Source organism: Giraffa tippelskirchi, chromosome 8, assembly GCF_054371585.1.
Source record: "Giraffa tippelskirchi isolate mGirTip1 chromosome 8, T2T-mGirTip1v1.2.pri, whole genome shotgun sequence".
NCBI lineage: Eukaryota > Metazoa > Chordata > Mammalia > Artiodactyla > Giraffidae > Giraffa > Giraffa tippelskirchi.
Window position 1 is genome coordinate 141,920,413 of NC_137282.1, and position 16,474 is coordinate 141,936,886.

Here is a 16,474-nt window from a genome sequence, read left to right on the forward strand (position 1 = left end):
AGACAAGGGTGGCGAGGCCGCAGGTGTGGGAAGTGAGAAGATACAGGAGGAACTCCAGAGAGAGAATCGGATGCTCTGAGTCTTACGGCAGCCAGTGTGTGTGTGCTAAGTTGCTTCAGTCGTGTCTGACTCTTTGTGACCCCATGGATTGTAGCCCGCCAGGCTTTTCTGTCCATGAGATTCTCCAGGCAAGAATACTGGAGTGGGTTGCCATACATCCTCCAGGGGATCTTCCTGACCCAGGGATTGAACCCGCATCTCTTAGTCTCCTGCATTGGCAGGCGGATTCTTTACCACTAGCACCACCTGGGGAAGACAGCAGATGGCAACAGGAACAGATCCAAGAAGACTCCAGGTTTCTGATTAGAAAAGGGGGATGGAGCTTCTGAGCTGCTTGGGGGCCAAGACATGAGCCAAAAGGAGTTAAGATGCTGTGAGACCACAGTGGAGGAAGGCCCAGAGCACAGTGGCCATGTGGACCTGCGTGTGAGGAAGGGTGCTGGTAGGTAGGGGTGAGAGCAGGGCGGATGAGGCTAAGGTGCCAGGAAGGCCAACATTAAAGGGACCGGAAAGAAAGAATTAAGAGAAAGCAGAGTTAGAGCTCTTGTGGACAGATATGTCCTGTACCTTATTATTTTATTTTTGTAATATACCCCTTTATATGCTGAACTGAGGACTGAGGAGACCTTACCTGCCCTCTATGTCTCTGTGCAGCTCCGGACTACAACGCCATGACCATCCAAACCCCATCCACCGTGGTCCCTGAGCCTCCCATCAAGCCCCGCCTCGGGGAGATGACCGTGACAGATGCCACCCCCGACTCCCTGAGCCTCTCCTGGACCGTCCCCGAGGGCCAGTTCGACCACTTCCTGATCCAGTACAAGAACGGGGATGGGCAACCCAAGGTGGTGAGGGTGCCCGGGGACAAGGATGGGGTCACCATCTCGGGCCTGGAGCCAGACCACAAGTACAAGATGAACCTGTACGGCTTCCACGACCGCCAGCGCGTGGGCCCTGTCTCTGTCATCGGGGTGACCAGTGAGTGGACAGTGGAAGCCTCAGGGTGGGACCTAGTGGGGAGATCACCCCCTCAGGTGATGGGGACGTGGGGTGTGGGAGGCCCCTCTCCTTGAGACTGAGCCATGATACTCTCTGTGCCTCCCCCGGGCTCCCTGAGGACTAGTACGTCCTCCTGGGCAGAGAAGGGCCTCTGTGAGCCAAGCTGGTGGCGGCCCTGGTCCCCACAGCTGACCCCAGAGACTCCAGGCTTGTCTGTGAGGTGTGGACTGAGCAGAACCCCCAGCCTCCTTAGGCTCCTCTGAACTGACCTCAGGGTCCCCAGTGGGGGACCATGGCTTGGGAGGAGACCCAAGGACATCTCCCGGGGACCCTGCCTCACCCTTTGTGTATCCCTCCTTCTCAGCTGCAGAGGAAGAGACCCCCAGCCCCACAGAGGTGGAGGAGACCCCCAGCCCCACAGAGATGGAGGAGACCCCCAGCCCCATGGAGCCCAGCACAGAGGCCCCAGAGCCCCCCGAGGAGCCCCTCCTGGGGGAACTGACGGTGACAGGATCCTCCCCGGACTCGCTGAGCCTCTCCTGGACCATCCCCCAGGGCCACTTCGACTCCTTCACCATCCAGTACAAGGGCAGGGATGGGCCCCAGGTGGTGCGTGTCGGGGGCGAGGAGACGGAGGTGACCGTTGGGGGCCTGGAGCCCGGACACAAGTACAAGATGAACCTGTATGGCCTGCACGGGGGGCGGCGCCTGGGCCCCGTGTCCACTGTGGGCGTGACCGGTGAGCAAGCCCTGAGCCCTAGGTTTCCCTCTGTTGCCCTCTTGTTTCCCTCTTTGGGATATCAGCACTCCTCACAAATGGGGCCTGATTCTCTTTCCTCACATGGTGCTGAGGATCCCACCCCATTCTTGAATTGAGTGAGGACTGATGGACGGTGTGCTCAGGGTCAGCTCAGCAGGTAGCCTATGCCCCATACGTTTCAGCTTTCTTCCTTCCTTCATGATCTGGACCCTCAGACTTGCTCAGGTGTTCATGTGTGGCTTCCTCAGCCTCCCCAATGGAGCATTTTAGTGGCTCAGAGCACAGATGGAGAACCAGGTTCTCTAGGTTGACTCCTGCTCTGAAGGTACTCATTTTGCAAATGTTTCTTAACCTCTCTGCACCACGAATGCCCACACAACAAAGGTGCTAAGGATAAAAGCACCTACTTCAGCGGCTGTGTAAGGATTAAATGCACTTTTTGCGAACTGCCTACAGCAGTGCCTGGGACACATGAAGCAGTTAGAAGAGTTTGCTGCAAATGATCATTTCACAGCCAGGGAGCAGCCCCCCGCCCCTCTGGCCCAGGGTCCTGTTGTTGACCACAGCCTCCTCTGCTCCATTCCAGCCTCCCTGACTACGGAGCCCCCTCCGGCACCCCACCTAGGGGAGCTGGCGGTGGCAGCCGTGACCTCGGACACAGCGCGCCTCTCGTGGACGGTGGAGCAGGGCCCCTTCGACTCCTTCCTGGTCCAGTACAAGGATGTGCAGGGGCAGCCCCAGGCAGTGCCCGTGGGTGGAGACCTCCGAGAGGTCACGGTTTCGAGTCTGGTCCCCGGCCGCAAGTACAAGTTCCTGCTGTTCGGACTCCGGGATGAGAAACGACACGGCCCAGTCTCTGCAGATGCAAAGACTCGTGAGTGGGGGCTGGAGGCCGCCTTTGCCCTGTAGCCATCTGACCATCCTCCACTCCCTTGTGGAATTTCATGTTTCCATGCTCCACACCCTAGACCCGTTTATTTACCGGGTTCAGTGAAATCCAAGTCCTGAGTACCTGGTTACCCTTTCGTTCCCATCCTACTCCTCCTATATCCCCAGGGACACTTGTTTTCTTCCCTGGCCCCTCTTTAATCCCTACTCCTCTGCCTCCCCTCTTCCTGACCTGTGACCTTGTCACCACCTCCCAGCACCCAGAGCCAGCACCTAGACCCTAGCACCCTGAGAAGGCTGCCTGCTTCATTTCTGTCACGTTCCATGCACCTCTCTCTTGTCCAGTCCCAGACACAAAACCTGCTCCCCGCCTGGGGGAGCTGACGGTGATGGATGTGACCCCAGACTCTGTGGGCCTCTCCTGGACTGTCCCCGAGGGTGAATTCGACTCCTTCGTGGTCCAGTACAAGGACAGGGATGGGCAGCCCCGCGTGGTGCCTGTGGCCGCCGACCATCGTGAGGTCACCGTCCCCGGCCTGGAACCCAGTAGGAAATACAAGTTCCTGCTCTATGGGCTGGTAGGCAGGAAACGACTGGGCCCCATCTCCACTGAAGGCAGCACAGGTGAGACCCAGGTCCCCGCTCCCACAACCTTTTCCAGCACTGTCTTTCATCTGAGCCCATAGAACTGGCCCCAGGATTTCGACATGGCAATCATAATACCAAAAGCAAATATTTATTGAGTCCCTACTGAATGCCAGGCACTGTTCTTAGCATTTATTTCCTTCAATCTCTTATTGGCAATATAATAAAAAGAACTCAGACTTTGGAGCCAAGCAGACCTGTGTTCAACTTCTGATTGCCAGCTATGTGGGCTTGGACAGGCCACTTCTTTCCCTTGAGCCTCAGTTTCCAGACCTGCATAATGGTTGTGAATAATATCTAATGGGGCTCAATAAATGTTCACATCCTCCTCCCTCCATTCCAGTTCTATGGCAAGAGGTGGAAAATATGGGAGGGTTTGGCTGCAGAAAGACCATGGAAAAATCTGGTGTCTTGTGACCATGACTCAGCCTCTCGAGGAAGGGGTGGAGGTGGGTCATTGACCCTTACCCCACCTCTAGGACCATGAGTCACCCTGGCCAGACAAGGATGGGGCACATGGCCAGTTGGGACCTGGGGGTCTCAGACTCCATAATTATCTTCCCCAAACCCTCACTGTGGAGACTGGATACAGGCTTCTCCAACCCTCATCAGTCAGCACCCACGCCCACCTAGACAAGTCTCTTCTGTGCTCCACTCTGCCTTTTGTCCTCTCAGCTCTGCCCCTGGCTTCTCCCCCTGCCCCACCCAACCACCCTGGTCTAATGGAGTTAGGGCCAACTGGAAGCAGGTGGCAAGGAGAGCCCAGGCTGATGGCAAGGCAGAGGGAGGTCATGGCCAGTGATGGGAGCCCAGGAGCTTGGCTGGCTGCCCGGGCCAGCTCTCACTGTTTGGGGGCATCTCCCTGACAACCCAGACATCCTCTGGGCGCCTTTCTCAGCTCTGGCCACATTCCTGGCTCTGGGGGCCAGGGGTCAGGGGAAACTGAGGCCCTTCCTGCAACCCCAGCCTGCCCTCTCTCATGAGGTGATCGTTTCTGCATTTACTGCGCCCTCATCACAGACGGGAGGCAGTGGGGGCCAGAAGTTTGGTCAGTGGGCCCCAGAGGAGGAAACTGGGCTCCTTTGGAAGGGCAGGGCTGGGACAGCCTGTCTCCCCAGGTGGAGGAAGGACCCTCCCTCCTCCCAGAAGTTGCCAGGGCTGAGATAAAGGCAGCCGTTAATTAAAGTTTTCTCCCCTGCCTCCACTCTCCCCACAGCCCCCCTGAAGAAGGAAAGGCAGCCCCCACCCCGCCTGGGGGAGCTGACAGTGACGGATGAGACCCCAGACTCCCTGCGCCTCTCATGGACGGTGGCCCAGGGCCCCTTTGACTCCTTCGTGATCCAGTACAGGGGCACAGACGGGCAGCCCCGGGTGGTGCCTGTGGCCGCAGACCAGAGGGAGGTCACTGTAGAGGGCCTGGAGCCTGGCAGGAAATACAAGTTTCTGCTCTACGGGCTCCTTGGAGGACAGCGCCTTGGCCCTGCCTCTGTCCTGGGAATGACAGGTGAGCAGGAGGCCGTGCTGCTTGGTCTCTGAGAACTGGCCTGAGCGTGTGTCCTCAGGCCTCTGTGCTGCAGGTCAGGCAGGAGTGGTCAAGGTGGAGGCGCAAGGGGGCCCTGCCCAGGGCTTAGGAGGAAGAGCCTCGGAACAGTGATCGAGGGGTCCGTCAAAAGCAGAGCCAAGACAAGCAGAAAGACAAAGCCCTGGCAAGGGTCCCTAACCTCCCGCCCCCCCCCCCACATACCCCCACCCAGCCCCACAGCTGCCAGCTGCTCCCTATCACCCTACTGGATCATCTCTTACCTCCTGGCAGCAGCGGCCTTGCCCGGATAAGGCAAACCCCCTCCCGTGGATGAGTCAGGAGCATTTTCTCAAATGGAAAATTACTGGAAAACAAGGCAGGCAAGGAGCATAGAAAGCAATAGGAGTGAATGCACTGATGGAGTTCCCCTTCCAGACTTCCTAATAACGCCCCCTCCCCTCCAACCCCGCATCAGCCTGGCTTGGGGGATTCGCCCTTTGAGTTCTCCTGCCAGTTCCATCCTCAGGTCTTCTCAACAGGGAGGCCATGTGCCCTGAGCTCAGGGAGGGACTGAGTGAGTCCTGCCTCAAGCCATGGCTCAGGTCGCCCTGGGGGGTTGGGGAGGGAGCAGGGCCAGTGCAGACATCTAGAGTGGGGCATGCTGAGACCTCGGGGCAGAGAAGGAGAAAACAAGCCAGGGATTCAGGCAGCATAGGAGCCTCACAGAGAGGCCATGGGGTCACTGGGCTGGCCTCAGAGAGGCCCAGGGTTGGGGGAGTCAGGCAGGGTCTCAGCAGGGATGCAGCAGATTTAAGAGAAGGAAGATGCCAGGAAAGCCTGCGTCCTTGTCTTCTCTCCACTTGGCTGCTGTGGCCAGGATGGAAAAGTGCCCCACCTCAGCCTCAGCCCTGACCCCCTCCCTCTCTGGAAGGTGAGATGCAGTGGGAGGGCCCCTCTGCACCCCCTCTCCCGCACTCAGCTTCTCCCTGGGTTTCTCCCACACAGCCCCAGAAGAGGACACACCAGCGCCCTGGCACCCAGCCACAGAGGCCCCCAAGCTCCCTGAAGGGCCCCGCCTAGGGGTGCTGGCGGTGAGGGACGTGTCCCCGGACTCCCTGCGCCTCTCTTGGAGCGTGGTCCAGGGCCCCTTTGACTCCTTCGTGGTCCAGTATCAGGACACAGATGGGCAGCCCCAGGCCTTGCTCATGGGGGGCGACCAAAACAAGGTCCTCGTGTCAGGCCTGGAGCCCAGCACCTCCTACAAGTTCTTGCTCTACGGCCTCCACGAAGGGAAGCGCCTGGGGCCCGTCTCAGCCGAGGGCACCACAGGTACCGCCCGGAGAGGGACTGGCGTCCTGGCCTTGGCTACCTCTAGTCTGGGACTGGGAAGGCGGAAGGGGATGCCCAGAAGTGGTGCCCATGGGGAAAGAACATGAGGAGGGCACCATGGAGGGAGGAAGGGGCACTCCAGCAGGCCTCGGCCCTATACACGTGTTGTCATTATGGGTCTGACCTGTCATTATGGGTGGCAGCCCCTCATTAGCCCAATTTTACAGAAAGGAAATGAGGACCAGGAAGGGACCCGCCGCAGGGCACTAGCTGGTGTGCTTCTGTCTCCAAACCCTTCTCTCCCACCCACTCTGCAGGGCCAGTTCCTGCGGGTCAGACGCCCGGTGAGCCGGGGCCCCGGCTGTCCCACCTGTCGGTGACTGATGTGACCACGAGTTCACTGCGGCTCAACTGGGAGGCCCCACCCGAGGCCTTTGACTCCTTCCTGCTCCGCTTCGGAGTCCCATCTCCAAGCACCCTGGAACCGCAGCTACGTCCCCTGCTGCAGCGGGAGCTGACGGTGCCAGGGACACGGCGCTCGGCCGTGCTGCGGGACCTGCATCCAGGGACCCTGTACACCCTTACATTGTATGGGCTGCGCGGGCCCCACAAGGCCGACAGCATCCAGGGCACAGCTCGGACCCTCAGCCCAGGTGAGGCTCCATCCTGGGCACATAGGCGCCCTGCCCCAAAGTGGGGGTCTTGTACTTTGTAGGGTGGGACCTAGTGCCACAGCCAGAGCGGAAGTTGGTGAGTGGTGGAGAGCTTGGAATCTGCAGAGCAGCTTCCATTACTAGGTCCAGAGGAAAGGGGGGTGGTGGTGAGCATGTCTGGAGGCTGTGGGGCCCCGGGAGAAGGGGCCTCCCCACCCTGTGCCCTCATCATCATTCCTTCGCACATCCCTCCCATCAGTTCTGGAGAGCCCCCGTGACCTCCAATTCAGCGAAATCAGGGAGACCTCAGCCAGGGTCAGCTGGACGCCCCCAACGTCCAGGGTGGACGGCTTCAAAGTTTCCTACCAACTGGCAGATGGAGGTAATACCCTTCGGCCTGTGTCCTTGCTCTTTACCTCCTGCACCCTGCCCGCCCCATCATTCCTCCTTGCCTCCCCAGCTGCCTCCCCCAGCCCACTGTGTGTTTCCAGGGGAGCCACAGAGTGTGCAGGTGGATGGCCGTACCCAGAAACTTGAGGGGCTGATACCAGGTGCTCAGTACGAGGTGACGGTGGTCTCCGTCCGTGGCTTTGAGGAGAGTGAGCCTCTCACGGGCTTCCTGACCACAGGTGAGCAGGACTGGGGCCCCGGGCAGGAAGTAGGGGAGAAAATAGGGCACCGGTGGGAGTTGAGAGTGAACAGGGAAGAGGAGGGGAACGGGCAGTGTTTGAGGCTCCAATGGCGGACGAGAGGTGCAGCGGAGTTTGGGAAGGTGACGGATGGGGAGAGCAGCAGGGACCAGCTCTGAGTACCCCCTGCCCTTCTCCCAGTTCCTGATGGCCCCACCCAGCTTCGGGCACTGAACCTGACTGATGAATCCGCCCTGCTGCACTGGAAGCCCCCCCAGACCCCGGTGGATACCTATGATGTCAAGGTCACAGCCCCAGGGGGTGAGTGAGGCTGGTTGAGGCCTCTGGGGGGTACTCGTTCAGGGAGAGGGAGCAGAGGGCAGGCTGGGCTCTGGCAGGGCAGCGCTGATGCCCGCCCCCTCCCAGCCCCTTCCCTCCAGGCCTCAGCCCCTGGCAGCGCCATGGACTACCCCCTGCAGGGCCTGGTGACCCACACCAACTACACAGCAACCTTGCGTGGCCTTCGGGGCCCCAACTTCACCTCTCCAGCCAGCATCACCTTCACCACAGGTGCGGTCCATGAGGTGCATGGGATGGGGGGGAAGGAGCAAGAGAACCAGGAAGTGCCTCATCTCCATCTTCTCTTCCTCCTGCTTTCAGGGTTGGAGGCGCCCCAGGACTTGGAGGCCAAGGAAGTGACGCCCCGCACAGCCCTGCTCACTTGGACGGCACCCGAAGTCTCCCCAACTGGTTACCTGCTCAGCTTCAACACCCCAGGGGGACAGACCCAGGTGCCCCAAGCCCTGCTCTTCAGGCCAGCTCCCTCCCTGGGTTCTGGTCCAGAGAGGCTGCCTCTGCTTCTGGGGGTGGGCGCCACCTCCCTCTCCCCTGACCGCCCCTTGTCTGTTCCTTAGGAGATCCTGCTCCCAGGAGGGGTCACCTCTCACCAGCTCCGCGGCCTCTTTCCCTCCACCCCCTACAGCACATGGCTCCGGGCCATGTGGGGCGACAGCTTCACTCCCCCCGTGTCTACTTCCTTCACCACTGGTACTCGGGCCCTGGGACCTGAGACTGGGGGATGATTGGGTAGCGGGGGTGTAGGATCTGGATAAAGGACTGGCCCCTCCTCTCCCCAGGTGGACTGCGGATCCCCTTCCCCCGGGACTGTGGGGAGGAGATGCAGAACGGGGTCAGCACATCAAGGACCACCACCATCTTCCTCAGTGGCAACCGCGAGCGACCCCTGAACGTGTTTTGCGACATGGAGACCGATGGGGGTGGCTGGCTGGTGGGTAGTGGTCAGAAGCCCACGGGGTCTGTACCAGGAGGGGTTTGCCAGGCCGGGAGCCACAGGCTGATGGTACCTCCACCTACTTCACAGGTATTCCAGCGCCGCATGGATGGAAAAACGGACTTCTGGAGGGACTGGGAGGACTACGCGCATGGTTTCGGGAACATCTCTGGGGAGTTCTGGCTGGGTGAGTGTCTCACAGGGATTGCTGGACCAGGGAAGGGACTGGGGCTCTGTGGACCCACACTCCCCCACGAGTACAAACTCCCCACCCACAGGCAATGAGGCCCTGCACAGCCTGACCAAAGCTGGCGACTACTCCTTGCGCGTGGACCTGCGGGCTGGGGACGAGGCCGTGTTTGCCCAGTACGACTCCTTCCAAGTAGACTCGGCTGATGAGTACTACCGCCTCCACCTGGAAGGCTACCATGGCACCGCAGGTGAGGGCTCAGTCTGGGGGGTGGGCAGGGAGAGACAGGAGAGGAGAGGAAAGGACCTCACTGCTCCTTCCACGCCCTGCCAGGGGACTCCATGAGCTACCACAGCGGCAGTGTCTTCTCTGCCCGGGACCGAGACCCCAACAACTTGCTCATCTCCTGTGCCGTCTCTTACCGAGGGGCCTGGTGGTACAGAAACTGCCACTATGCCAACCTCAACGGGCTTTATGGGAGCACAGTGGACCACCAGGTGAGTGGTCTGGGGGGCCGCACCAAGCCGGGGGTGCTTGGGGTTCCACCTGCCTGGGTGTCTGTGACACATAGTGTGATAAGTTATCAAATGGCTCAGCGCTTCAGTGCCCTCGCCTGTGAAATGGAACAATAATGCCAATCTCACCAAGTTATCTTGAGGAGGAGATGATTTATTGGATATAAAGGGACGGCTCAGGATTCTGCTTCAGTCCTTGGCAGTTGAGGGTTTAAGAAGGAAAAGGGGAGACAGAATGGCTGATTTCTGGAATGATCTCCCCAGAGGGGAGGGCAAGTGGGAGCTGGATGTCAGACACTGAGTCTCTCCCAACAACCCCCTTCCCAGGGTGTGAGCTGGTACTACTGGAAGGGCTTCGATTTCTCCGTGCCCTTCACGGAAATGAAGCTGAGACCGAGAAGCTACCGGCCCCCGGTTAGGGGAGGCTGAGCTGCCGCTCACCCCTCCAGCGCCCCACCATGATTGCCGAGCACTGAGGGGTTGCGCCGAGAGAAGAGCCAGGGGCCACCTTGACCATCCAGCCACCAGCGGAGGCCTTCTCCACCCGCGATCTCACAGCACCATGTTTACAGGGGGGAGGGCAGGGGTTTGTACGGGAGCAATAAAAGGAGATACCGAGGCACGTGACTGGCTGAGTCCTCCCCCCCAGGCCTCCCCCATCACTGGGCACTGGCCCTCTCCCAGGCCCCGGCCTCCACCCCCCGGGGCTGCAGCCGCACCTGGAAAGGCTGGACCTTGAGGTTGACGCCGCAGTAGGGATCCGGCTGCAGCGACGGCAGGGCGCCCACGGGCGGCGGCAGCAGCGTGAAGGCCTGCAGCAGTCGCAGGAGCACCACGAAGAGCTCCAGGCGCGCCAGCGACTCGCCCAGGCACACGCGCGCCCCGCAGCCAAACGCCAGCGCGCTGGGGTTCGCGCCCGGCTCCAGGAAGCGGTCTGCGGGCAGAAGGACCGATCCGGGTCTCAGGGGCCGCCGGCCTTCGCCCCCGCTGCACCGCCAACCCCACCACCGCGGGCACCCGCTCCACCACATACCCGGCCGGAACTCGTGCGGCTGCTCCCAGACGGTCTCGTCCAGGTGGGCACCTTGGAGGTTGGGGATAACGACCATGCCCTCAGGGATGTCGTAGCCGAAGATGCTGAGGGTTAGGGTTAAGTTAGAGGCCCGCCGAGGCCCCGCTGGGGCTTTGGTTGTTCATCCCTAGGCCTCCAGAGTAACCTGCTAGGCCGCGTGGTGCGGTGAGGCAAGGCCAGGGGCACGACCGGCCGCAGGCGCAGCACCTCCGCGATGGTGGCGTTGAGCAGAGGCAGCCGAGCGCGGTCCTTGTAAGTGACTCGGGAGCACGAGGCTCCGGGGCCCAGCTCGCGATCCAACTCCTCCTGAAGGCGTCGCTGAATCTGGAAAATGGAGCCCCAGTCCTGTCACTGGCCAGCTCCCAGGTGCCAGCCTCCACCCCGTGTGTGTGTGTGTGTGTGTGTCTTAGTCATTTCAGTCGTGTCCAACTCTTTGCGAGTCCATGGACTGTAACCCTCCAGACTCCTCTGTCCATGGAATTCTCCAGGCAAGAGTACTAGAATAGATTGCCATTCCCTTCTGCAGGGCATCTTCCCGAGCCAGGGTTCGAGCCTTAGTCTCCCGCATTGTAGGCAGATTCTTTACCATCTGAGCCACTAGGGAAGCCCAAACTCCCACCATTCCCTGGAGGAACTCACATGAGACTTGTGCCAAGTAGCAGAACCCAGGCAAACCCTGCCCCGACACACCCCAGCCCTACCCTCCATGACACAGCCTGCATTGCCATCAGTGAGCTAGGTTCCTGGCACCCTGGCCAAGCTGCCGGGAAGGATCCCTTTGCCTGTCTCCAGGGCATACCTCAGGGTAGTGAAGCAGGAACGCCACAGCCCAGGAGAGGGTGCTCGCCGTGGTTTCAGTGCCGCCGATGAAAAGGTCCACCACAGACATGTGCACGTGTCCTTCCAGGAGCTGTCCCGGACCCTCTTCCACTCTTTGCCTCCCTACCCCCTGGAGCATGTAGTCCATCATATCCCTCCACTGGCCCGCCACCATGCTCTCCTGGGGAGGGGAGGAGGAGCCGGCCTGAGTGCCTGGCTTGGGGTTAGCGTTTAGAGGGTGGCAGCAGGTCCAGGACTGCTGGGATGGCCCAGAAGCTGCCTGGCTCTGGGCAGTAGCATCACTGCTGACGGCTGAGGAAGAGCCCGGTCCACGCAAGGTCCCTACCTTATGGCGCCTCAGCTGCTTCTCCACCATGTGGTCCCTGTTCTCTATGGCCTGCTTCAGCCTCCAGAGCCCAGGGTTGGGGAGGAACTGGGGCAGAGAGTAAGAAAGGGAAGCTGCTGGCAAGGAAGCCTGTTCCCCATCCCCACCCTTTCTCCCAGGACCAGGCGTGTCGGGGCTGCGCCTCACCCTGAGAAAAGGAACCATGTCCAAAATCTGGATGGACCAGTGGTCCCAGGTATTCATCAAGTCCTGAACACAGTCGTGAAAGGCATGTACTAAGGTGTCCTCCTGCCAGAAAAGGAGGAAATCCTTTCAGTTCAGAACCAGGAGAGGATCAGGGAGGGGTTGAGGGGAGTGGAGGGAGGGGGGCAGGGGGGCAGGCATATGTGAGGGCAAGAGAGTCTTGACCTTGTCTCCAAAAGTGAGGTAACAGATGATGCTGCAGGTGAGGAGAGAGAATTCCTTCTGGATGGTCACGGGGGCACCAGCCTGGACTCTCATGCGCTGAAGAGAAAGAACATGAACTAAATAGGGACCTGGGACATCCCTGGTGATCGAGAGGCTAAGATTCTCTGCTCCCAATGCAGGGGGCCCAGGTTCAATCCCTGATCAGGGAACTAGATGCCACATGCTGTGGGTAATATAAGTGAAAAAATAGAGGGGCTTCCAGGAGGGGTGAAGCTGAGCTGGGCTGACTGTGGGAGTCCAGACTCACCTCACAGAACTCCTGGGTCAGCTGCTCCACCCAGGGCTCCATGGAGCTGCGGGTGCCCAGCAGCAAGGCTGAGCGGGTGAGTTTCTTATGGGCCTTCCAGAGCAGAGAGTAGTCCCCCAGAGAGATGTCCTGGCAGCGCTGAGACACCAGCTTGTCTGCGAGTAGGGGTTGGGGGTCGGAGGATCGACTTGACCAAGGAAGCTGCAGGCCTGACCTCCCCTGCCTCCCGAAGCCCTGCTTTTCCCCTCAAGCAACCCCTTACAGGATGGTATCTGGGGTCTGCCGGCAAAGTCCACCCACTTCCTGATCATAGCCTCCTCAATGGTCCTCTTGGAGTTCAGCACCACCACCTCTGGCAGGGGGAGTGGTAGGAAAAGCAGAAAGTCAGCAGGAAAGGACACCCCCAACCCTCCTCACTGTTGTGGGCCAGGAAGGAAGCAGACCCTCACCTTGTAGCCCAAGGCGAAGCCTGTAGACAGGCCCGAGTTTCTGAGTCAGGCTCAGCAGATGGATGGGGAGGTTGGGCTGCAGCAGGTGCAGGAATCCGGGGACCAGAGGTGGGAGGTGGAGGTTTCTGAGCTTCCACCGGCCCCACAGCAGGTGAGCACCGGCTAGCAGGGTGAGCAACAGCAGCAGCCCTGCGAGGACCATGGCTGGAGACCCAGGCAGAGGCCCTGGCCCTGAGCACTTATAGCTCTCGACACCTCCAGCCATCTGGCTACTTGGGCTGTTCTGAAGCCTCCCTTGACTCCTTCCCTCGGGTCCCTGCCCACTGTCCCGTCCTCAAAACAGTACATTCCTGGAATGGCATCCATCCTCTTGGCCTTCAAAAATCCAATATCAAAGAGCAGGCCTTTTCCCATTCATCTATCAAGAAGAAAGGAAAGGAAACACAACCCTGACCTTCTACAACAGCCAGAATCAGCTTTCTGTCAACCGTTCAGGAAAACACGTCCATGAGCCCTCTCCCACCCCCACCCACCCCCACCACCACCTTGGACCAGCTTCCTGCCACGGGGTTTGTCCCAGAGAGAATGACAACCCACGCCAAATATGCCCTCCCAGATGGCCTTTGAAGCACGAAATGAAATGAAAGTGATGTGATTTTTTCTTTTAACTTACAGATAGGGGAACCACATGTCCTGATTTGCTTGTGTTATCCCAGTTTATATCTAGTCCAAGGGTCATCAGTAATAGTGCCTGTTTTTATTCTCAAAACTTGAAGATGAAGAATTAAATGTTTCCCCAGTTTGGAGCTCTTACCCTGTACCTGACCCTCTTTGGTTGCAAGGAAAAGAGACCCACTTGAGCTAGTTTGAGCCAAAAGTAAGAATTGTTATACAAATACAGGGATATCTCACAGAATCCAAGAGCAGGCAAGTAGAAGGGACCTTATTGGCCTTGGAAAGCCAGGGATTGTGAACTAAAGAGCCCTAGAGACGTGGCTGCTTCCTCGCTCTTTGTTCCTCCTCTTTCATTTATTTATTATTCTTGGCTGCACTGGGCCTGTATTGCAATGCCTGGGCTTTCTCTAGTTGCAGCGAGCAGAGGGTACTCTCTAGTTGTGATACTCGGACTTCTCACTGCAGTGGCTTCTCTTGTGAAGTGCAGGCTCTAGGCATGTGGGCTTCAGTAGTTGAGGCTCATGCGCTCTAGAACTCGGGCTCAGTCTTTGGGGCCCAGAGGCTTAGTTGCTTCACAGCATGTGTGATCTTCCCAGACCAGGGATCCAACCCATTTCTTCTTCTTTGGCAGGTGGATTCTTAACCACTGGAACACCAGGGCGGTCCCCTCCCTCCTCTTTGTCTGCAGTCCTCTCCTCCCACTCTGCATCAAGCTGCTTGTGCTCCCAGGTGCAGGCGGCACAGGACTGCTTTGGGGGTTAGACTCCACAGAATACGGGTCTAGCCCCAGGACAAGAGGGCTTTAATGGTGTCATCAAACATGCCCATCAATTCCAAAGTCCTCAGGAAGGAACTTGATAGCCACAGCTGGGATCAGGGGCCCAGCCCTCTTCAGGGAGCTGTTGCCATGAGGGGTGGGGTCCCAGTGGACTAAGTAGGGCTATCAGGGGCCACTGTTGCGGGTGAGGGGGCAGGTGAAGGACTTACAGGAGAGGTCATGCTAAAGAGGGGTGGCAGGACTCAGTGGGAGGCTGGGGCACCTAGGAGGTGGGGTGAGGGCTTAGAGCTGTCCTGAGTCCACACATCCCCCAATACCCCATCCTTTCTCTGCCAACGGACCTCAGAGCTTTAACCAGAGCAAGACTCTGCCACCAGAGAGCCTGGGTCAAGATCCCAGCTGTGGTACCAACTAGCATAAGAGTTCTCTGCTAGGGGTCCTGATGATAGAGGGTCAGCTCAGCCTGGACCCAGGCCCAGGACTGGGAGGAAGAAAACATGGGATTTCTGGGATTGGGCAGCAACAGCCAGCTCCTTCCTCATATTGACCTCAGGCCCTACATCGTGTCTTGCCATAACTATAGCTGAATGTTTGACTCTCTCATACGTGGGTTTATGCCACCACCATGCTGACCAGATTTCGGGAGAGATCTGATGGGCAATGACCAGGCCATGTAGACAATAGCCCTAAGAAGGCTCTGAAACACTGAGGAACGTCAGAATGCTTTTGTAAAAAAATATTAACTTATTTGGTTACACGTGGTCTTAGTTGCAGCCCTGGGAATCTTAGATCTGCAGTTGGAGCATGCGGGATTTTTTTTTTTTTTTAACTTGAGGCTCTTATTTGTGGCATGTGGGAATTAGTTCTCTGACCAGGGATCAAACCTGGACCCATTGCATTGGTACCACAGAGTCATAGCCAATGGACAACCAGGGAATCCCCAGGTCAGAACTACTCAAAGTTTGATGGAATAGGAGAGGACTCTGTTCAAACGGAGAATGACCTGGACTGCTGACCTGCTTGTGAACACTGCTTTATAACGGACACCATGTACCTTGCCAACCCCGTCTCTTCCACACCACCTCCAACTCCTAATTCCAGACATGATAAATGATATGCAATGCCCCCAAAAGTGCTCTGTCCTGCCCCCAGCCTTGGGGCCTTTTATGTTCTTTCTTCTGCTTCAAATACCCTCATCTACTCCTACTCCCTTTGCTTGACTTTTCAGCCTGCAGAGTCCAACTTAGAGATCACCTCCTCCAGGAAGCCTCCCCTGCCCACTTCTCACATGCCTCAGGCTGTTCAGAGGCCCCACAGAAGCATACAGCTCCCTGACCTCACACCATTCACACAAGATGGGGATCTGGAACGGGGCATGGCCTGGAGTGAGAGGTCCACAATTCCTGTTGAATGACTCAATGGCAGGCTGCTGAATTAACTCAGTTTCCCTCAAAAATGATCTCAGCACATTCCTCTAGATGAATTTCTACGTTAGCCCTGAAGACCCAAGAGGTGCTGCCTGCTAGGCAGGCAAGAGGGGAGGGTTGACCCCTGGGAACAGCAGTTCCCTCAGAGTATTGAGAAACACCAGAGTCGGCCTCAGTCTGTTTGAAATCAGTATCTAAATGAAGACATCACCAACCTGAGGATTGCACAATTCTGGGAAAGTTATGTAATACTGCTGATAAATGGATCCAGTGTCAAACAGGCTTTCAACAGAGCAGGTCTCAGAAGCGAGACCCCAGAAATGCCATGTGCATGAGCACATTGGGGGACATGAGGTGGGGGAGTTGCTCACGAAGCAGAAGGGCTGAGGTGCCTGGTGTGCAGCCCCCCGCCTGAGGCCCCAGTGACAGGCTGCCAGTCACAGGGAGTGCCCTGCGGGCAGGGTAAAAGGGAGGTTTTAGTGTGGACATGGCATCCTCAGAGTGCAGGGCCAGCTGCCTACCATGGTCACTATGTGGCACTGAGCTCCCAAGGGGTCGCCTAGGGGAGGAGGGGATTCAGGCAGAGCTGAACACCGTAAGGGTCACGCAGGCTCTGAGAGCCTTAGATGATGCCAACCTGGGCCTGGGCCCCCCAGAACCTGGGGCAGGTGGTGGGGACGCTGATCTCAATCCTGGAGATACACATGGACAC

General features: G+C 58.5%; 2 protein-coding genes across 6 annotated transcripts in view; one reads left to right on the forward strand and one right to left on the reverse strand.

Moving 5' to 3' along the window:
- The window catches only part of TNXB (tenascin XB), a 55,986-nt gene extending 45,886 nt beyond the window's left edge, over positions 1-10,100 (forward strand). The window contains exons 26-43 of the mRNA XM_081522404.1: positions 715-1,038; positions 1,424-1,798; positions 2,406-2,693; positions 3,053-3,331; positions 4,569-4,856; positions 5,880-6,203; positions 6,521-6,856; positions 7,116-7,238; positions 7,348-7,485; positions 7,687-7,806; positions 7,912-8,055; positions 8,146-8,276; positions 8,400-8,532; positions 8,622-8,773; positions 8,867-8,963; positions 9,055-9,216; positions 9,300-9,463; positions 9,809-10,100. Coding sequence (XP_081378530.1) covers positions 715-1,038; positions 1,424-1,798; positions 2,406-2,693; positions 3,053-3,331; positions 4,569-4,856; positions 5,880-6,203; positions 6,521-6,856; positions 7,116-7,238; positions 7,348-7,485; positions 7,687-7,806; positions 7,912-8,055; positions 8,146-8,276; positions 8,400-8,532; positions 8,622-8,773; positions 8,867-8,963; positions 9,055-9,216; positions 9,300-9,463; positions 9,809-9,910 — 3,680 coding nt within the window. The 3' untranslated portion in view covers positions 9,911-10,100. The remainder of the gene's footprint in view (positions 1-714; positions 1,039-1,423; positions 1,799-2,405; positions 2,694-3,052; positions 3,332-4,568; positions 4,857-5,879; positions 6,204-6,520; positions 6,857-7,115; positions 7,239-7,347; positions 7,486-7,686; positions 7,807-7,911; positions 8,056-8,145; positions 8,277-8,399; positions 8,533-8,621; positions 8,774-8,866; positions 8,964-9,054; positions 9,217-9,299; positions 9,464-9,808) is intronic.
- Positions 9,618-13,239, reverse strand: CYP21A2 (cytochrome P450 family 21 subfamily A member 2). Of its 5 annotated transcripts, none has more exons than XM_081522407.1 (10): positions 12,883-13,239; positions 12,696-12,785; positions 12,434-12,588; positions 12,127-12,222; positions 11,905-12,006; positions 11,719-11,805; positions 11,353-11,553; positions 10,699-10,877; positions 10,515-10,618; positions 9,618-10,415 (listed from the first exon to the last, which is right to left on the reverse strand). In XM_081522407.1, the coding sequence occupies exons 1-10, from the start codon at positions 13,145-13,147 to the stop codon at positions 10,141-10,143; spliced, it is 1,554 nt and encodes a 517-aa protein (XP_081378533.1). In that variant the 5' UTR covers positions 13,148-13,239; the 3' UTR covers positions 9,618-10,140. The 5 variants fall into 5 exon arrangements, with proteins under 5 accessions (XP_081378533.1, XP_081378534.1, XP_081378532.1 ...); XM_081522408.1 differs by having other exon boundaries at positions 11,905-12,008; positions 12,123-12,222; positions 12,883-13,088; XM_081522406.1 differs by having other exon boundaries at positions 11,719-12,006; positions 12,883-13,186.
- Positions 13,240-16,474: the final 3,235 nt, after the last annotated feature.